This window comes from Ambystoma mexicanum, chromosome 4p (genome assembly GCF_040938575.1).
Source record: "Ambystoma mexicanum isolate Mex_15411 chromosome 4p, UKY_AmexF1_1, whole genome shotgun sequence".
Lineage (NCBI taxonomy): Eukaryota > Metazoa > Chordata > Amphibia > Caudata > Ambystomatidae > Ambystoma > Ambystoma mexicanum.
Window position 1 is genome coordinate 309,000,740 of NC_090927.1, and position 18,352 is coordinate 309,019,091.

The following is an 18,352-nucleotide window of genomic DNA, read 5'->3' on the forward strand; positions in this document are numbered from 1 at the left end:
AGACAAATTGCATGATCTGACCCCCTCAAGGGAAATGGAATGGATAGACTTCCTAGAGAAGTACGACACAGAGAGGCAGCAGGGGAACACAGAAGGAGGGTGCCGGAGACTACAGGTGACCCAACGGGGAGTGAATGAAAGAGGTACAATGAACACACACGAGGTGGAGTGGAGAGAGGGGGCCTGGTCCTGATTAGATACAAGGGGGAAAGCGAAATGACAGTGAAGAGGTGCCCGACCTAGACCCAGAAGTGAAGGTGCAGCTTCTAAAAGTGAAAACGGGATGCAAACTCCAAGTATGAGTTGTAATAATGGACAACAAAAAGAGTGTGGAGCACAGACTCCAGTGGAACTAATGTTGTGGCCTCCCCAGGGCCGTTTAATACTAGACTGTGAAGCGGGTGGAGGGAGGAAAACCGGGGTGGGGGTGGGCAAGTTGGTTGTTACTGTGTGGGGTGGGGGGAGAAATGGAAAAACCTTTATGGCGGAATTTTTCACATGTTTCAACATCTGTAACATACGTTTTGTTCCTGCAAATTCACCAATAAAAATATATTTTGAAAAAAAGTGCAAGGTTTCCAGAGTTCAATGGGAAGTGTAGTTCTTACAAACATTGATAGATGTATATATCGAAGCGCTAAGTAATGTGACCATTTAATGACAATCCAATTTGTTTTTTTGTGATAACAATAACTTTAATTATTTCCTTTCTATAAATTCCTTAGTACTGCTTTGTATATTCAACACTCTTCTCAAACATCCACATGATCTATAGTTTTTATGAATAATTGGAAGAGCAGCCAATTTCCAGTTTTTTCGAGCAGCAGCAAGCCACACAAACAATAAGTCGACTACTGTACTATAGCGCTTTTGGAAGAATTTTATGACTGCTCCATATCTTTTAGAAGGAAACTTTAGTTCCTTGGAATGTTAGTACATTTTGCTGAAATGAGTCATAGAATAAGCTTTTAAGTCATTTTAGTACTGTTTGAATATTGTTTAAACACATGCATTGTTTTCTGTGAAGTCTGGTGGTGATCCAAATCTGTTTGCACGCAATTACTTATATTCTGCATTCATGTATTCTCAGGTTTTCAATGTGTGCATCTTTTTTGCCATTGCTTCATAACATATTTAGATTTTTTGGGTGCAAAACACATTGCTATTAATTGCTCTGATTAATATTTATGTTGTTCTAATGTTCAAGTAATAATTCCTTACAGCACTGCAGAAGCAGTCCTACAGGAAATGGACAACATTAACATTAGGAGGAATGGAAAATCAAGAGAAGTGGAGCGCCTTAGGATGTGGACAGACACTGAACTTGTAAGTATTGTTATCATTCTTTGACATTTTGTGCAAAGGTGTTTAACAGGCTATGGTATACTGTAGTCTATCCTGTAGTCCAGAGGTTTCTTGCATTGTAAGTTGTGTGACTTCCAAGTCGTTCTTGGAAACTATGCTCATTTGGTTTTGTACCAAAGCAAATAGGACTTGCCTCAAGGCAACTCATCTAGCAAACAATGTCTCTGCAGATGCATTCAGCCATCTGACATGAGTATTGGTTGAATGTAAGTTGAACAGGGAGACTGTGGAGGAGAGCTCCTTGTGGGGATTTCCACAGATTCATCTATTTCTCCAGCATTGGATTTTTCATGGATTCACATGCTTACAATATTCCCTGTCGTCAGGCCGGGAACCTAGGTATATTTATGAAAACGTTCCTCTCGGAAAAAATCTGACACTTTTGTGTCCTATCGACGTCCTTTTGGGCCGCTTACGCATGACCCAATAGGACATACAGTATAAATAGCCCCGCCCCCGCGGCTCCTTTCAGATTTCGACCGTCTCCAAAGTAGTCGGGATCACCTCGTGTTTCTACTCTTTGTAAGGTTGTATTTTTCTTTCCCAATGTCTGGGAAAGCGTTGTTCCGCCCGTGTCCCACGTGTGGCATGAAGAAAGTTTGCGAAGGAGATGGGCACATGGATTGCCTTTATTGTCTTTATCCTCATCACTCTGCGGACAAGACGTTGAAGGACCGTAATTGGCGTCTAACGTGGCTGAACGAAGGGGCCTACCCTCCATCTGAGGTAGGATCAGTGCACAGTCTAGCATCGAACAGGCCGAAGTCCCCTGTAGTTCCTCGCCGCTCTCTGTCAGCGGAGCCTCCGGCGAAGAAGCCACGTCCTACGGAAAAGAGTTGTTCCTCGTTGGGGAAACATCCGGCGAAAGATGCCCCTTCATCATCAAAGCATGGTCGGGTGGACCAGGACTGCCAACAAGGAAAATCTTCCTTTTCGTCAAAAAAGGACAAGAAAGACCCTTTAAGGGGCTCCTCCTCAGGGGACCATCATAGGGCTTCCTCGAGTAGAGACTCGACGAAGCACCGGTCTAGAGACAAAAAAAAGGCGGGATCACCTAAGGAGTCTGCGTCACAACTACCACCGCCGTCAAATGGAGTCCCGTCATCGACGGCTTCACTACCAACGGTGCAGTCATACCCGCGGTGGCCTCGTCGACCCCGGCGGCATTGATTGACAGGGAAGTGGCGCCTACATTTCCATCATCGACGCTGGATCCTCCAGAGGTTTGGCAACCGGCGGTGTATGATACAGTTCTGCCGGATACCCTATTACATCAGGAATTGTCTTTCTCTGTATCGTCGATGGAGGAGGAGCAGGAACAGGTTGTTTGTCCAACAGATCTTGGCTTACAGGGCGTTGGCCCGTCGATGGCTCGGGGATGCAAAATGCCCCCTCTGCATCGTCTCTGCTGAATCCGCATTCGGTGTTGTCTTTGCAAATGTTGTCTACGCTGCAATCCCTCTTAAGCGAGTTAGATGCAAGATTGCCTCCCACGGGTACACCTCCAGGGATACCGGTGATACCTGTCGACGACACGGCAGGGCCCGCTCACTGTCAATGTCAATGGCTGGTTTGCTGGTCTCCCGTCCGGATTCCGAAGAACCCTTCTCCCCCCCGTTCACACCCAGAGGAAGGTGAATTGCAGGATTCTGAGTCCGATCAAGGTCCTAGAGACTCCTTCTCAGACATTTCATCGTCACCTTCGAGGGACCCTACGTGGGAATCGGAGGGAGAAGTGGAAGCTCCTAGAAGCTCAGCACAGCCGTCAGCTCCAGATGACATCAGGTCCTTTCATGCTATGATGGGGAAAACCTGTATCGAGTTTGGTCTGACCCCAGAGGAAGAAAAGAAGGAATGCTTCTTATTTGACCATATGGGGAGGGGGAGAAAGTCAATCTTCTCGGTTCCCATTCTGGACCATGTTTGGCAGGAAGGCTTGCGTACCATGCGCCATCCATTTTCGGAGCCTGCAATCAAGGGCAGGTTAGAAAAGAAATTTAAAGCCCCGGACTCTACACCTAAGTGTTTGACCGCGCAGCCCTCCCCGGAATCAGTATTGTCGGCGGCGGCTGGCAGAAAAGCTAGATCGCAACACAAGTGCACAACACCTCTGGACAGTGAAGCTAGAAGGCAGGGTGCCTTTGGTAAGAACGTCTTGGCAGTGGGAGCGACGACGGTCAAAGCGGCTAACTCGTTAGCCATCATAGCACGATACGACCGTGAAATGTGGCATCGCTTGGCCCCCATCTTGGAACACCTGCCCGAAGAGCACAGGAAGACAGCCATGTTACTGGTGCGTGAGGGGGAAGAGGCATCAAACCACTCTGTCAACATCGCTGTGGGTTTGGCGGAGTCGGGATTCAAACAAATAAATAATGGAGTGGTGCTAAGAAGGCAAGCCTAGTTAAAATGTACAAACTTTAGGCCGGTAGTCCAATATAAAGTAGTAGCCATGCCATGTGAAGGTGAGCAGTTATTCGGGGAAAAGGTGGACAACGCCCTTAAAGACATGAAGGAAGATTCAGATACAGTAAGGTCGCTGGGGGCCTCACAAAGTGGATGAGCATTTCGACCTTTTTGCCCCTTCCGCTGAGCTTCGGGGAATTCCTGGTTTGCTGCAGCCAGGGATCGGAGTTTCAACAGATCATCATACTCCTCCCAAGGGTACAGGCGGGCTGTCCAGGCGACACGAAGAAGCCGGGATTTCCAGGTTTCGAGAAGGAGGGGAGGACAGTCTTCGTCCACCAAAAGTAAGCAATCAAAGTCTCAGCAATGACAATCTTCAGGACGTCCTGGGAGGCAGTGTGTCCCATCACATCGACGAGTGGGAGAGAATAACATCAGACCGTTGGGTGTTGGACACGGTGAAACTAGGCCACTCTTTGCAGTTCAAAACCATGCCATCTCACATTCCACCTGTGTATTCGCCGCAAACCCATCTTCACATATTACAGTAGGAGGTTGTGCTTATGCTGCAAAAAGGGGCTATAGAATTTGTTCCGGTGACCGAGAGAGGCCTAGGGGTTTACTCCCATTACTTTGTGGTCAAAAAACCCAACGGCAAGTGGTGACCCATTCTGGACCTTCGAGCTCTCAACAAGACTCTGCGACGCCTGAAGTTCAAAATGCTTACGCTTCAGGAGTTCATCCGGTCTATACAGCCAGTGCATTTTCTGGCGTCGTTGGACTTACAACACACACATTTCCACATACCCATACGTCGACGACACAGAAAATTCCTGAGGTTCGTGGTGGGTCAGAGTCATTACCAGTTCAAGGTGCTTCCATTCGGCCTGAAATCGTCTCCCAGGACATTTACGAAATGTTTAGCTCCGGTGGCAGCGTGGCTTCGAAGAAAAGGTAATCCTGTCTACCCTTACCTGGACGACTGGCTAATAAGGGGCTTGTCGCTGACAGTGGCGCAAGCAAGCCTAGAGGCCACCATGCAACTACTACAGCGGTTAGGCTTTGCAATCAACTTCGAAAAATCCTTTCTAGCTCCCTCAAGGAGCTTGGTGTTTTTGGGCGCAGAGTTACAGACTCAATCAGGACTAGTGAAACCTTCCTTATAGAGAGTTCAAAAGCTCAAGCAAAAAGCGGAGGAGTGAAAAACTGACACCAGGGTGTCAGTCAGAAAATACAGTCAGAAAATACATGTCGCTGCTAGGAGCCTGTATGTATTCTGCTAGTGAATAACTGTCTCTTCATGAGACCGATACAGGAATCTTTGGCAGACTGATGGTCTCAAAGTCGCAGATTATGGTCCGGCAAGTTGAGGATCGGCAGCAAGCTTATAAAAGCACTTCAGTGGTGGCAACCCTCAGACAATCTGGCAAGAGGGAGCCTCTACTGGAACTGGAATTTCAATCGACAGTTGTGACGGATGCATCTCAAAGAGGATGGGGAGCCCATCTAGGATCCTTACAAGTTCAAGGTCAATGGTCCCCTGGAGAGTCGACCCTTCACATCAATGTGCTGGAACTAAGAGCAGTAAGTTGGGCTCTGAAGTCATTTTTGCCACACATACAGGGATCGGTGGTAAGAATTTTAACGGACAATATGACCACGATGTTCTATCTCAGGAACAAGAAATAAGCATAGTGGCGTACCACCTACCAGTGGTGAACAATGTACAGGCAGACTCTCTCAGCAGAGAGATGAACCAACTCCACGAGTGGGAGCTGAATGATCAACAAGTGTCGAGGATCTTCAGGAAATGGGGTCGTCCTTCTCTGGATCTTTTCGAAACCCGGGAGAACAAGAAGTGCAAGCAGTTCGCCAACAGATGGCCACAGCCCGACTCGCTGGGGGATGCGTTCTCCTTCCCGTGGACAGCAGGTTTGCGTATGCGTTTTCTGTTTCTGCTCATTCGACGGACCCTCCAGTGGATTCACAAATATCCATGCTGTGTGATTTTAATTTCTCCTCACTGGGTGAGACAGTCGTGGTTTTCGGACCTGCTCCAGCTATCTGGCAGAGCCAGTGAGGTTCCAAGAGACGCCGGACCTTCTATTCCAGGACAAGGGAGCGATTTGGCATCACGACCTGGGCTTCCTCAGCCTGACGGCTTGGCTCCCGACTTCTCCGAGTTTGGGGCCCTGAACATTTCTTCAGATTGTTGCTGAATTTTAGAGGCGGCGAGGGCTCCGTCTACGAATGTTTCATATGCATGCAAGTGGAAGAGATTCTGTGTATGGTGTAGGGATCAATCGGGGGTGGACCCGTTCAACATCTCGTCGGAGCAAGTTCTGCCTTATTTGCTACACTTGACGAAAAAAGGGTTGTCTTTCTCCTCCATATAGGTTCACTTGGCAGCCATTTCAAGATTTACTCGAAAAAGGCACTCGACTCCGTTGTTCAATGATCGACTAGTCAAGCATTTCCTGAGAGGGTTATTTTGGACCTTTCCTCTAGCCAAAAAGTTCCCTCCTAGTTGGAGTCTCAATCTGGTGCTGTCGGGGCTAATGAAGGCTCCTTTTGAGTCTATGACGTAGTCACCCCTCAAATTCTTTTCGAGGAAAATGGCCTTTTTGGTAGCTATTTCTTCAGCAAGAAGACTGTCGGAGCTGCAAGCGCTGGTGATTGATCCCCCATACTTGCGTTTCTTCAAGGACAAGGTGGTGTTGGCAACTAACCCGCATTTTATACCAAAGGTTCCAACTACATTCCACAAGCACTCTTCGATTGTGCTACTAGCATTCTTCGCTGCGGCTTCTTCTTTCGCAGAAAAAGCTCTCCATATGTCAGACGTCAAAAGAGCATTGAAGCTTTATCTGAGTCGTACTCAAGATTTCAGGCGTACCAGACAACTGTTTGTGGCTTATGGACCCTCTGTAAAAGGAAGACCAATCTCCAACAAGGACTGGCCCGCTGGGTGTCGTCAACTATTGCCTTCTGCCACTCTAAAGCGGGGAAGCCTCTGGAGAGACGTCCAAAGGCTCACTCAACAAGATCCACCTAGTCATCGGCGGCATTGTGGTCCGGAATCCCGCTGGTGGACATCTGTCAGGCGGCCTCCTGGTCGGTGCCGCATACATTTACTCGGCATTATTGCCTAGTGCAACAGCATGCAGCGGATTTGCAGATGGGACGGGCAGTCCTGCGACACCTGTTTCAGTAAGGTAAGCCCCATAGAGTGGAGTAACCTCCTTTCAATGTACCATGGTTATGGGCTTTCTTGCTAACTGCATGTGGTGTTCTTGTAGTATTGGTTTGCATTGCACACCTCCAAATTAGGAATACTGCTATATAATCTATTCTAAGCATGTGAATCCATGAAAGATCCAATGCTGGGGAAGGGAGTAGTTTCTTACCTGTAACTCCATTTCTCCAGCGTTGGTATCTTTCATGGATTCACATGTGCCCGCCGGCCTCCCCTGAATCCAAACTTGATGTGCCCCTACTACTTTGGGGGTTAAAATCTGAAGGAAGCCAGTGGGGCGGGGCAGTTTATACTGTACGCCCTATTGGATCATGCGTAAGCGGCCCAAAAGGACGTTTATAGGACACAAAAGTGTCTGATTTTTTCGGAGGGAAAAAAGTTTTCATAAATATACCGAGGTTCCCGGCCTGACGGGGAATATTCTAAGCATGTGAATCCATGAAAGATACCAGCGCTGGAGAAATGGAGTTACAGGTAAGAAACTACTCCCTTACTTTCAGTGCAAGAAGTATGATCTGTTCTGCACCAGTGTGTTGCTGAAAAGGGGTAGTCACTGGGGAGGCATTGCAACCGTTTTGTGAGGTTTGAAGGTGATGTGTACATTTCTTCAATTGCCCACCCTTCACCTGGTTCTAAGAAAGCTCTGGCCAGAGTGGAGCCAGGATGACATTGATGGCTCTGGATTGGGCCAGGAGAACCTAGTTAACCATCCTAGATCTGTTGCTCCTCCATCCTTGGGTAGATGACATAATGAGTGGAGGATCTGCTGTCACAGGCTTTCGGCAGTATCCTACTCATTGCTAAGCAGATGAACGTACATGCTTGGTTGTTGTCTTGGCAATGCTATGGCGGTCATATCTACTTGCCACCAGTCTACCAAATCTGTCTTTGCTTGGAGGTGGCAGAGTTTCTCTCTTTTAGTGTCTCAATAAGAGTGATGATCTGTTGTGTTTTCTGTCGTAAGAAAGTTCCATTTAATGTTATTTTGCATTCCTCTCTGCTTGGGGATGCCAGAGGAGCAATTTTTTATAAAGGTTTGAGGAAAGTCCCTTCTAATAGCCTTTGTTTTCATCTTGATCTTGTTTTTACTTTTTTAATGATGCGCCATTTCAGATTTTACCCTCTTATATTTTCACCTCCATACTCCCAAAGTGGCTTTGTTGGTGACAGCTACCTATGGTAGGCAGGTTTTTAAGGTACTGGGCTTGTAAATCTGGCCTTTACATTTCAGGAACATCATACTCTGGGTTTGTCCATCATTTTGTACCCAATATGGTTTCTGAATTTCATACCCCATAGGATTCTTTTACATGTTTTCTTTTCCATGCTACCTTTTTCTTCTAAGGTAGAGGGGAAAAATCAGTTTCAGCACAGGAAGAACTATTCACTTTTATGGTCCGCAAATTAGTCTCCAACAGGGCAACCAACTTCGTTAGATTTGCAGGATGAGAAAATATTTCACAGAATACAATCTCCAGGTGGATTGTTTCATGCTTTACAGCATGCTATAATGCATGTAGCGAGCTGGTAGAAATTGATCCGTTTTCTGTCTTTACAATGCTTGCTTTGGGTGGTACTGCAGAACCTCTTTCTGTAAGGTTGATTACTTGCACTCTTCCATCCTGTTCTGTATATCTGTGAAAGTCTTTAATAAGATGTGCAATTTGTGGGAGGAAGTTATTCATTAAACATATTACTTATCATTGATAATGTTCTTTCTAATGCATACAGCTGGACTACAAAGACAGATTTTGGAACCTTAAACTGTTCCTTTAGAAAGATTGGCGACTTATTTTTTTTTAATGTGATAGTTCTACCATTTCTCCGCTGCCAAGTTTTCGCCGGTCACAGCGGAACAGAGGCCATAGACCCTGCATAGTATTTTATTTATATACTACACACAACAAGGGTATCCCTTTTGTCACCGAAGGAGCCATATATGCTATTGAGACGCTGGTGCTGAGCATCGTGGTGCCGCCTAGTATCCAAGGATAACGTTTCTGGTCCAGCCTTTGCTTAGGGAATCTTTCAGAAAAAAGAAATGTGCTAGTTCCATACCCCAAATTGTACCCATTCTAGTTAACTCTGATTTATTTAATTTCTCTGTTTTGTCAGCAGCTTCCATTGGGCACAAAGGTAATAATCTTGGGGTCTCTTTTGACTATGTCCTTGAATCCTCATATTAATTCAGGTGCTTTTTACCAGTTTGGACTAATTTAAAAAGGTATTCCTTTTATTGGATCTTCATCATCTAACTATTATAGTGGAGGCTGCAACGAACACCCGTCTAGACTATACTAATGCTAGATAAGTTGCAAAGGGCACAAAATGCTGCTATACGTCTTATTTATGTCCTTTATTTAAAAAACGTTCTCTCCATTGCTTGAATGTTTGAGATGGAATACAATTTAAACTGACTTGCCTAGCCTTTACAAGTGTTATTAACCTAGCCCTGCATTCTCTCACTTTGTTGAATTCCATCTCGGCTACATTCCATCTTGGCCTTTGAGAAAGTCTAGCAAACTTCTAAGTGATTTGCCAGTTGGCAGTTTGAACCACAAAAACATAGAATGAATTGTCATTGCATCTGCATTCCCTCAAGCCGTTCACAATGTTCAGCACCCATATAAAATATACTCCATTTTATTAGCAGCTATGATGACCAACATCTGCAAGACCATCTTGGGTATTGGAGCATTCTGTAAGTGTTGATAACCAGTCAGACATCTTCATGATTTATAACTGAAACCATATTTTATTATTTTCTTTGCCTGAATATAACACTACTACGCTCTTTAAACACACATCCTGGTCAGCCTCTCTGTGCCTCTCATCCTGCTACCTTGTCATAAATGGTGTCAGAGTGGCATGCACAAAGGCTGTCTTAGAAGGGTACCCTCACCTGACTGCAAGTGATTCACCACATTTTTAAGTTGGACATTTTACCGTGTATGTTTTGGGGTAGGTAGAAGATTGTGTTAGAGTGAAATAGTAGGAACACTGGGTATGACTGGCTGGCCTCCGTAAAATACACTTTGAATTAATTTGCCCCAGACATCCAGATGGGAATCATCCCTTAGCATACCAGAGTCTCCCCACATTATGCAACACAAGGATGGTAAAGGTGCTGACCAGAGCAACCATTGGCTCACCGGTCCTAGACCCGAGTAGCTTTAGCAAAAGGGGTCATCCCTCTGTAAGGCCAAGCCTTAACCTGTACTTGCCTGTGAATCTCCTTTCCTGAGGGATCGTTCAGTGAATATCCACCAGATCCAGCCTACCCATAAGATACAGGATTGATACAGGATTGATGAGGTGCTGGTGTGATTACTAGGCTACAGAGGACTTGTTCAAATTATTCTGTTCAGTCATGGGACAAAGTATTCAAGGTGAGGGTGATGCCATTGCTCAGCTTATCCGTTTAGTGTGTATCTCCTTAAAGGCATTGGAAGTACTGGGATTAGAGGATACTAAGAGGGAAATAGATGTGTTCGAGTCCGTGGGGAGCCCAGGGGCACGGGAGAGGTACGGTTTTGGCCTCTCTGAGGAGGAGTTACAAAAGCACAGACTGCCCAAGTATCTGCTCCTACTCCTAAAGGAGACCCTCAATAGAATACACCAACTCTCCAGGCCTCTTTTGGTAAGGCTGTTTCCCAGGAAGTTGGTCTTGGAAACACAGGTCCTTTCTTCCTAGAACATAGAGGCATACTCTGCCGTGTTACCAATAATTTTTAGGAATGGGACCACGCTTGCTAAAACTACTAGTGCCAGAGAAGTTTAGGAAGGCTGTGTAGAGCTAGCACACTCCTCTCTCAGCAGGCCATCAAAAGGGTGGCTAAAACACAGGCCAATTACCTTGGTTGATTCTCCACTCACCTCACCAACTCCCCACCGCGAGTGCTCAATGGGATAGCACAGTATGGCTAGCATTACCTCTTTTGTCAGAAACCTCCTATCAGTTCAAATAAGTACTTGGTCACATAATTCACAGTAGTACACAATACCCAGTAGATGTATAAAAACAGTAATGCCTTTAAGGACTCTCCTCAGCCCCATACTTTAATGTGAGTCCACTGTCTCACATAGACATATAGAATATAGTGATGAGGAGAAACAGGCAGTCTAATCAAACAGTACAAATCCCCTAGTGTCTGCACAACACACGACACAGTACAGTGCCAAACACACATCCACTCTTGTAAATTCTAGGTCCTTTAACTTGTGGTAAGCACACAACACAACCAGGGAAAAATAATCCTAGGGACAGATTCATGAAAAGAAGCACAAATGAAAGGAGCACAGCCAAAGCGCTGGTTTCGTTTGCGCTGCTTTGAGACCTGATCAGGTCACCTTATTCACAAAGGTGACCTGAGCATTTCAGGATGGACTCGACTGAAGCTCAATGATGCGTTGTCATTGCACAGTGGCGTAACACAAAATGTGGGGGTCCCCTGCGAGCCATGCTGAGGTCCCCCCACCCCCAATCTCGGTAACAAATCACTGGTCGCGCCACACTCTGGGCCGGACTAGATTACCACGCTTGCGCAATGCGCACAAACGTGCTGCTGCCAGAGTACGCTGCAGATGGCACTAGGAGAAAGATATACATGTGTTTTTAATGCATTATACTAAACACTTTCTGAGAAAAATTGGTTAAAGGGCCAGAGCGTTTGCAATTGTTTTGTAGGGTAACACCACTCTAAAAATCCAATAGATGCAAGTCGCCAACAGTGCACAGGAACATTAATGCTTTAATATGCTTTGCTATTAGAAATGCCATGCCACAATGAAAACATGTCCAACTGGCTGCACAATTTAGACCAGTCTAGACACGTAATAACATATACAGTAAAGCATGCCAGGCCACATTTAAACATAGCTCGACTGGTTGCACCAAAATACTAATCGAAGCAGTAACACTTATCGTGGGTATTTTATCACAGATGCCCAGAAAAATATACAATGCTTCAGTAAGAAACGGCTAGAATGGCAGCACGCAAATGCCAGTCTAGCCAGTTCATTACTTAGCACGACTGCTTTATCAGAGATGCCTAGTTAAAAAAAATAAATGTCAAGCCAAACTGAGAAATTACTAGACTAGCTGCACCAAAATGCCTCTTGCCCCTAATACCACATAGAAAGCCTGCTTAGCCTGGACACGTATGACCATTACGATGTATCGTGCAATCCACATCACACCGCACCCCTGCCCAACCCCCAAAATCGGCTTCTCTTCCCAGAAATACCTCCACGTCCATTTTCCTTGTCCCAGTACTCAAGTATGAGGCTCGTTGCCTCGTAGATGAGTACTGGGATGAGGAAGAGTGGGACTAGGAATATTGAAGATTACAGGTAACTAAGCAAGGCATTACCTCCGTGTCCCTCTACCTCGGGGGTCCCCAACATTTTGGGCGCAGTGAGCAAAATGTGCAGATCAAATTAAATGGGGAGCGACATCCATTTTTTCGACGGAACAAAGTGGCGGTTAGTTAGCTGACAAATTATTGCATCACAAATTCGAAATGTAATAAACTTAAGACTGCTTATAGAAAATTGTAATTTGCAGTACTTAATAGTTATCTAGACCATGTGCAATTCTAGTGAAGGAAATTTGCAAAGCCTTCAGCTCCATTTGACATTAAGTGTTTTTTTTTAACAGGAAACGTTGAGGGAGTGGCTTGTAGGACATTTTTAGACACAACTGACCAGTCAAGTTCATAAATATAGTAGCAGTAATTAAGAATTACCAGGGGTTTCAGGTTCTCAAGCAAAATATTTTTCTGAAATTTCGTGCTAATGTTTGGACTGTACAATTGCTCACAAATGGAGCACTGATTTTCAAGTGTACTTTGGGATTTTGCCTGTGGAATTTCTGGGATCTTTAGTGGCAGATGGTGCATTTCTAAGCATGCTAGATCAGCAATTACTGCTACACAGTCATTGATTACTGTATTGCGGATTGATTTTCTTCAGGAATGTTATGCATTTTTCATTTCTGATTGAACAAAGAGTGAACACTATCCTCTTGAGAGAATTTTCCAATGGCCAGGGTCGGCACCACAATGATGTCCGACAGCCAAAGGGGATTGTTGGTGATGCTTAAAGCTCAAGAAGGAGGCATTGGAAAGAATTACTAATGCACAAGAAATTGAGATATTCTCTTAAAACTGTTAAACATTTCAAAGGCCACAAAGGAAATTGCTACTTGGAGTCTTTGGTTGAACCTATCCAGGACATTGCTATTGGCAAACCGCGTCCCCAAGTTCAGATGGTCCAGGTTATAGAAAGGGATGCCCCATGGTTCGATGCAGAATGTAGAATATTGAAAAGAAAATTGAACCATGGTTTAATGAATGTCGTGTAGAAGGCTGGTCAGATTTATAGTTTAAAAATGGCATATAAAAATAGCCTAAAGACAGAAAAAAAAGAATTTATTGAGAAACAATGTTTACTTTTTCGAAGTACACCAGATTGTTTTATGTCTAATGCAGTTGTCGAGACAGGCTTAATGCCATCTCCTTGGATAAGTAGTCCTTGGGCCATCAGCTCCCACAGTTATAGATCAGTTTCCTAACCAGACATTTCCAGTAGGATCCTCTCCAAATGCTGGTTTCACTGACTGGAGGCATGGACTCAGTAACAATTTATTGACGCCCTCCCAAACAGGGTTCCGGGGATGGCATAGTTCAGTGGACCACAGCTTCACTCTGAGCCCTATCATGGAGAAATACGGTGAGGTTAAGTGAAGGAGCATATTTTGTTTCTGATTTGGGGAAAACATTTGATTTGATTGATTAAAAACATAGTGTGGCATAATTTACATTTGATTGGGGTCCCTAATATTAAATCTTATCCCATTGTGATACACAGCCATCTCAACGTCTGTACGATATATAGGATGGGGGAATTGTACATTATTTTTCCTCACCAATAAAGGTGAAAAGCAGGGATGCCAGTTGCCCCAAATGTATTCCTTTCAGACGTTGATTCTACGTCTATTGGGAAACTTAATCCATCCTCTCTGAAGGGTACATTTTATAGCATGCGTCTTTATCACTACACGGCAACAACAAAACAAACCACACATAGACGCGCACAACAGCACATGACGACTACCTTCCGTAAAACACCCCAAGCCCAGCCAACAGACCCACCGGGCTGAGGCCGCCAACAGCACATCACGGCTCTCTTGCACTTTTCCAGCTTATTCCCACTAATCCACCCCCCTTCCCTTTTTTCAGAGCCGCCAGAGCTCCAGGTGACCACTCCTGTGGTTATAGTGCACGGTACAAATATCCTTTAACATTAACATACCTAAAGAAATTATTTCCATTATGGTTCGTTCCTTAACGGAAATAAATGCTTTACGAAGGCAGAGTAAATAAAACATAATTTTATTTTTAGATTGAGGGACCCCCTCCCAGGACATGTGGTGGCGGGGCCCCCGTTACGCCAGTGTCCTTGCATACATTTTTGTCGGGAGCATGCTCCTGACACTAATTTAAGACGTGCTGGTTAAAAAAGAAAAGCATTTACATCATTTGGGAGCTGGAATTGCTAGTGTGCTAGCCAATGTATAACCTGCGGCTGTCGCACTTAAAAAACAAAATAAATCATGACCTGGTCAGAAATAAGGGTGCAGGGGGGTGACCCTCGTTTCAGGTTTTCAAAATCTTATTTAGTTCTTGAATTCGGGATGTGCTTGTAAATGCCATGAAATGCCCCCTTAATTGTGCAAAGGAGGGAAAAATGTCATCTGAGTGCCTCTAATTTGTGCTCATTGAGAAGCCCTTTGTGAAGTGGGCATTACTTTTTTTGGCGCAAGTGAGGAAATACATTAGCACATCCCCTCACTTGCTCCATAAAATGAGAGAATTTGGTCCATAAGAGTCCTGTAAGGCCATCTGATACTCCACCTGAATTCTGGCCCTCTTGGGGGTAGTATTTTAATAATACAACTGATCACATTATAATGACTAGTGCTAGAGGTTGGGGGGGTGGATTATTCTTTCAGCCTTTCTTGGGCAAACTCCTGGAAAAGCTGGCTATTTCCCAGCTTACTCTCCATGAGACCACCAGTCTGGCTTTAGAGTAGCCAGAAGCACAGAAACTGCTCTCCTGAACACCTGGAAACTTGCTCTCTAATCTCTAATATAACCTTCCTTCTGCCCCCATTCTCCTTGATCTATCCTCTGCTTTTGATAAGGTCAATCACGCCATCCTGATCAGTCGTCTGTGACAACCTTGGCATCACGGGCAGGCCCTAGCCTGTTGACCTCCTTTCTCTCTGAAGTCCCACTGCCAGCTGCACCTCCTCAGAGGTATTCTTCCTTTTCTCGCTTTCCCTGTCTTCAGAGCCCTGGTTCTCTCTAGCCTCTTTCTAAATCTGCCTGCCTCTACTCTTCCCCCCCTTTGCAACTAATGCAGAACAGGACTGCGAGACTTGTCCTTGGCCTCAAGCCCAAGGATCCTCTCTCCAGCCTGAAATCTCTCCACTGGCTCCCGTGGCTGTAAGGATTGAATTCAAGAACCTATGCTTTGTCCACAAGGCTTTCTGGGGCTGGGGAACCACACTATATCCAACTCTCTCTTCCTAAGCATCTTCCATTTTGAGCCCTCTTCTCATCCACCTCCAACTCTGAGGATTAGACGCTTCTCCAGGCAGAGAGTGGGGGGTAGATCTCTGTTCTCGTCTGGGGGCCTCCCTCTCGAACAGTCTCCCTGCCTCTCTCAAACTTGAGCAGGACCACCTAAGGTTCCGGAAGCAACTGAAAACCTTCCTCTTTATCTCTGCTTTCGAATGGATTGTGTCCTCCGTCGTATTACTCATCTTTGACACTTGTTGTCCAGCTTCAGCTGAAATTTATTTTCCACAAAGGGCACTGTGTCTCGATGCCGTCGATTAGATGTCCCTCGAAAGCCTCCGTCGAGGATGATGGCATGATAGCTAAAGGTAGGAAAAACCCCTAGAAAATCCCCTACCCGATCCGTGAAACTTTCGACTGATGAGTCGAGAGGTGACTCTCCTCATAGGAAGAAGGCCAAGTGGTCCAGGTGAAGCACCGTAGGTCGCCTTTGTCGACTTCGTCGACGGACGCTTCCCCCAAAAGGGTTGCTTGCCAACCAAGAAATCCACTCTGGCCGAGTGGGAAGCCTTCAGGGCTAAAATGCTTACGATCTTTGAGAAACTAAAACCTAGCCATGCTCCCAACAAGCCTTTGAAAGAAGCTGGAAAGGAAAGGTCTCATCCTAAATCTTGCACACAATTGAGCCCAGCAAAAAGGCCTGATCCACATTGTGAGTCTTCCAGGCCTTGATCTGATGTTTCATCGAAGGATCATTCAAGATATAAAGGCAAGTCGGGGTCATCGACTCCTTCGACACCAGCAGCGCCTTCACCCGCCAAATCGATGTCGACATAGATGCGCAAGACTTCGACACCAGCTGCGCTACATTTGCCAGTTGCGCTGTCGACGCCGAGCATCCTTCCAAATTCAATGGTGCCGAGAAAGAAAGCCTAGACGTCGACTATGGCGTCGAAGCCAATTATGCCATAAACAATTATTCCAGACAAAACATATGCTCCTCGGTCTAAAACACATTTTTAAGTCACTTACTTCAATTTTTGAAGAACATGAGAGGTCTGATGAGGATGCACCATTTGGCTTACAATATGGTACGCCCAATGTACCAGAAGGTTTCATTTCGGAAGAGTCCAGGATAAAGGACCTTTATGAAAATGTGCAAACTGCAAGTGGGGTAGATACCTCACCTGAACTTGAGTTTGGGAAACCTGAGACTGGGGAGCATGCGGATGCATCCTAGAGGCAGCTCATGTCAAAGGTGGTTGATTACATAGGTTGGAATAGGCCTCCATTACCATATGAACAGGACGACCTTACAGACATTCTTGACAAAGGTCCACAATCTGATCCCATTTTACCCTTCGATATAGCCTTGCAGAAAAGGGTGGCCAGGAACTGGGAGACTCTGGAGACCAATCCGGCAGTTGACAAGAACTTAACTAAGAAGTACTGCCCTTCTAGTAGTTACCTAGACTCCCTGTCAAAACACCACACTCCGGAGAGCCTGGTGGTGCAGGCAGCTACTGCAACATCAAAACAAGCAGCATACTCTACCATCCCTCCTGATAGGGACGACAAACGCGTAGATGGATGGGCAAGGAAGGTATTCTCTGCAGAGAGCATGGCATTAAAATCTGCCAGCTCCACTTCTGCCCTAGCAAAGTTTACATTCACTGTATGGAACTGCATTTCCATGGTGTCTGAGCACATTCCTGAAGGGGATGAAAGAGACATCTTCTTAGCTATTATTAGTCGTCAAATAGGCCATGTGCGAGTCTCTTCAATCCGGTTTGGATTCTGTGGATAGTATCCGCAGAACCATGGCTACCAGCACTGTTATGTGCAGATTTGCGTGGATGCGAAAGTCTGCTTTTGCACCGGACGTGCAGTCTAGACTTCTCAACATGCCCTTTGACACGTCTCACCTTTTTTGGCAACAAGGCTGACAAGAGCCTTGAGAAGTTGCAGACCTTAAAGCAGCAGCGAAATCTTTACTCGTCACTATTGGGCAACCTCAGCCTTTTCGTCCTAGTGGGCAACCTTGGAGGGGTAGATCTTTTCGCTACTACTCCTCAGTTGGAAGGGCCAGGAGAATGGCCAGTCAAAGGGGCCAGAGAAGATTTACTCGTGGTGGACGAGGTAGAAGTGCAAAGCCAGCTCAAGAAGCGGCCTCCTTACCAATGGTCACTGCATCAGCCGCCTCAAAACATCTGAGGTCTTGAGTCACAATTCTCCAGTGTGGGCGGGGGGGGGGGCAGACTGTCTCAGTAGAAGAATGGCAAGACATTACTTCAGATGCTTGGGCTCTGGAAACAATAGTCCATGGTTACTGCCTTCCTTTCATAAGGAGATCTCAGAACAATCCACCGGGATACCACTCTGAGGATTCCGGATCCGCTCCTTGTGCAGGACATTTTAACCATACTAGAGAGAGGTGCTATAGAACCAGTGCCTGTAGCGGAGAGGAACAAGGGATGGTACTCCCCTTATTTTTTGATGCCCAAGGAGGACGGAGGACTGAGACCCTTCTTGGACTTAAGATACTTGAACAAGTTCCTCAGGAAGGACAAGTTCAAGATGGTCACACTTTCTCGGATTCTTCAGGCCCTCCAACTTCTGTATTGGTTGGTGTTATTGTACCTTCGGGATTATTATTTTCATGTGACAATCCATCTCAAGCACAGAAATACCTGAGGTTCGCAGTTGGCAGCTCTCATTATCAATTTCGAGTTCTGACATT

The 18,352-nt window shown here is 45.7% G+C and overlaps 1 protein-coding gene across 4 annotated transcripts in view; it reads left to right on the plus strand.

Moving 5' to 3' along the window:
• ATAD2B (ATPase family AAA domain containing 2B) overlaps positions 1 to 18,352 on the plus strand; it is a 3,113,054-nt gene that overhangs the window by 330,024 nt on the left and 2,764,678 nt on the right. For all 4 annotated transcript variants that reach the window (XM_069605879.1, XM_069605877.1, XM_069605876.1 and 1 more), the window contains exon 5: positions 1,224 to 1,326. In XM_069605879.1, coding sequence (XP_069461980.1) covers positions 1,224 to 1,326 — 103 coding nt within the window. The remainder of the gene's footprint in view (positions 1 to 1,223; positions 1,327 to 18,352) is intronic.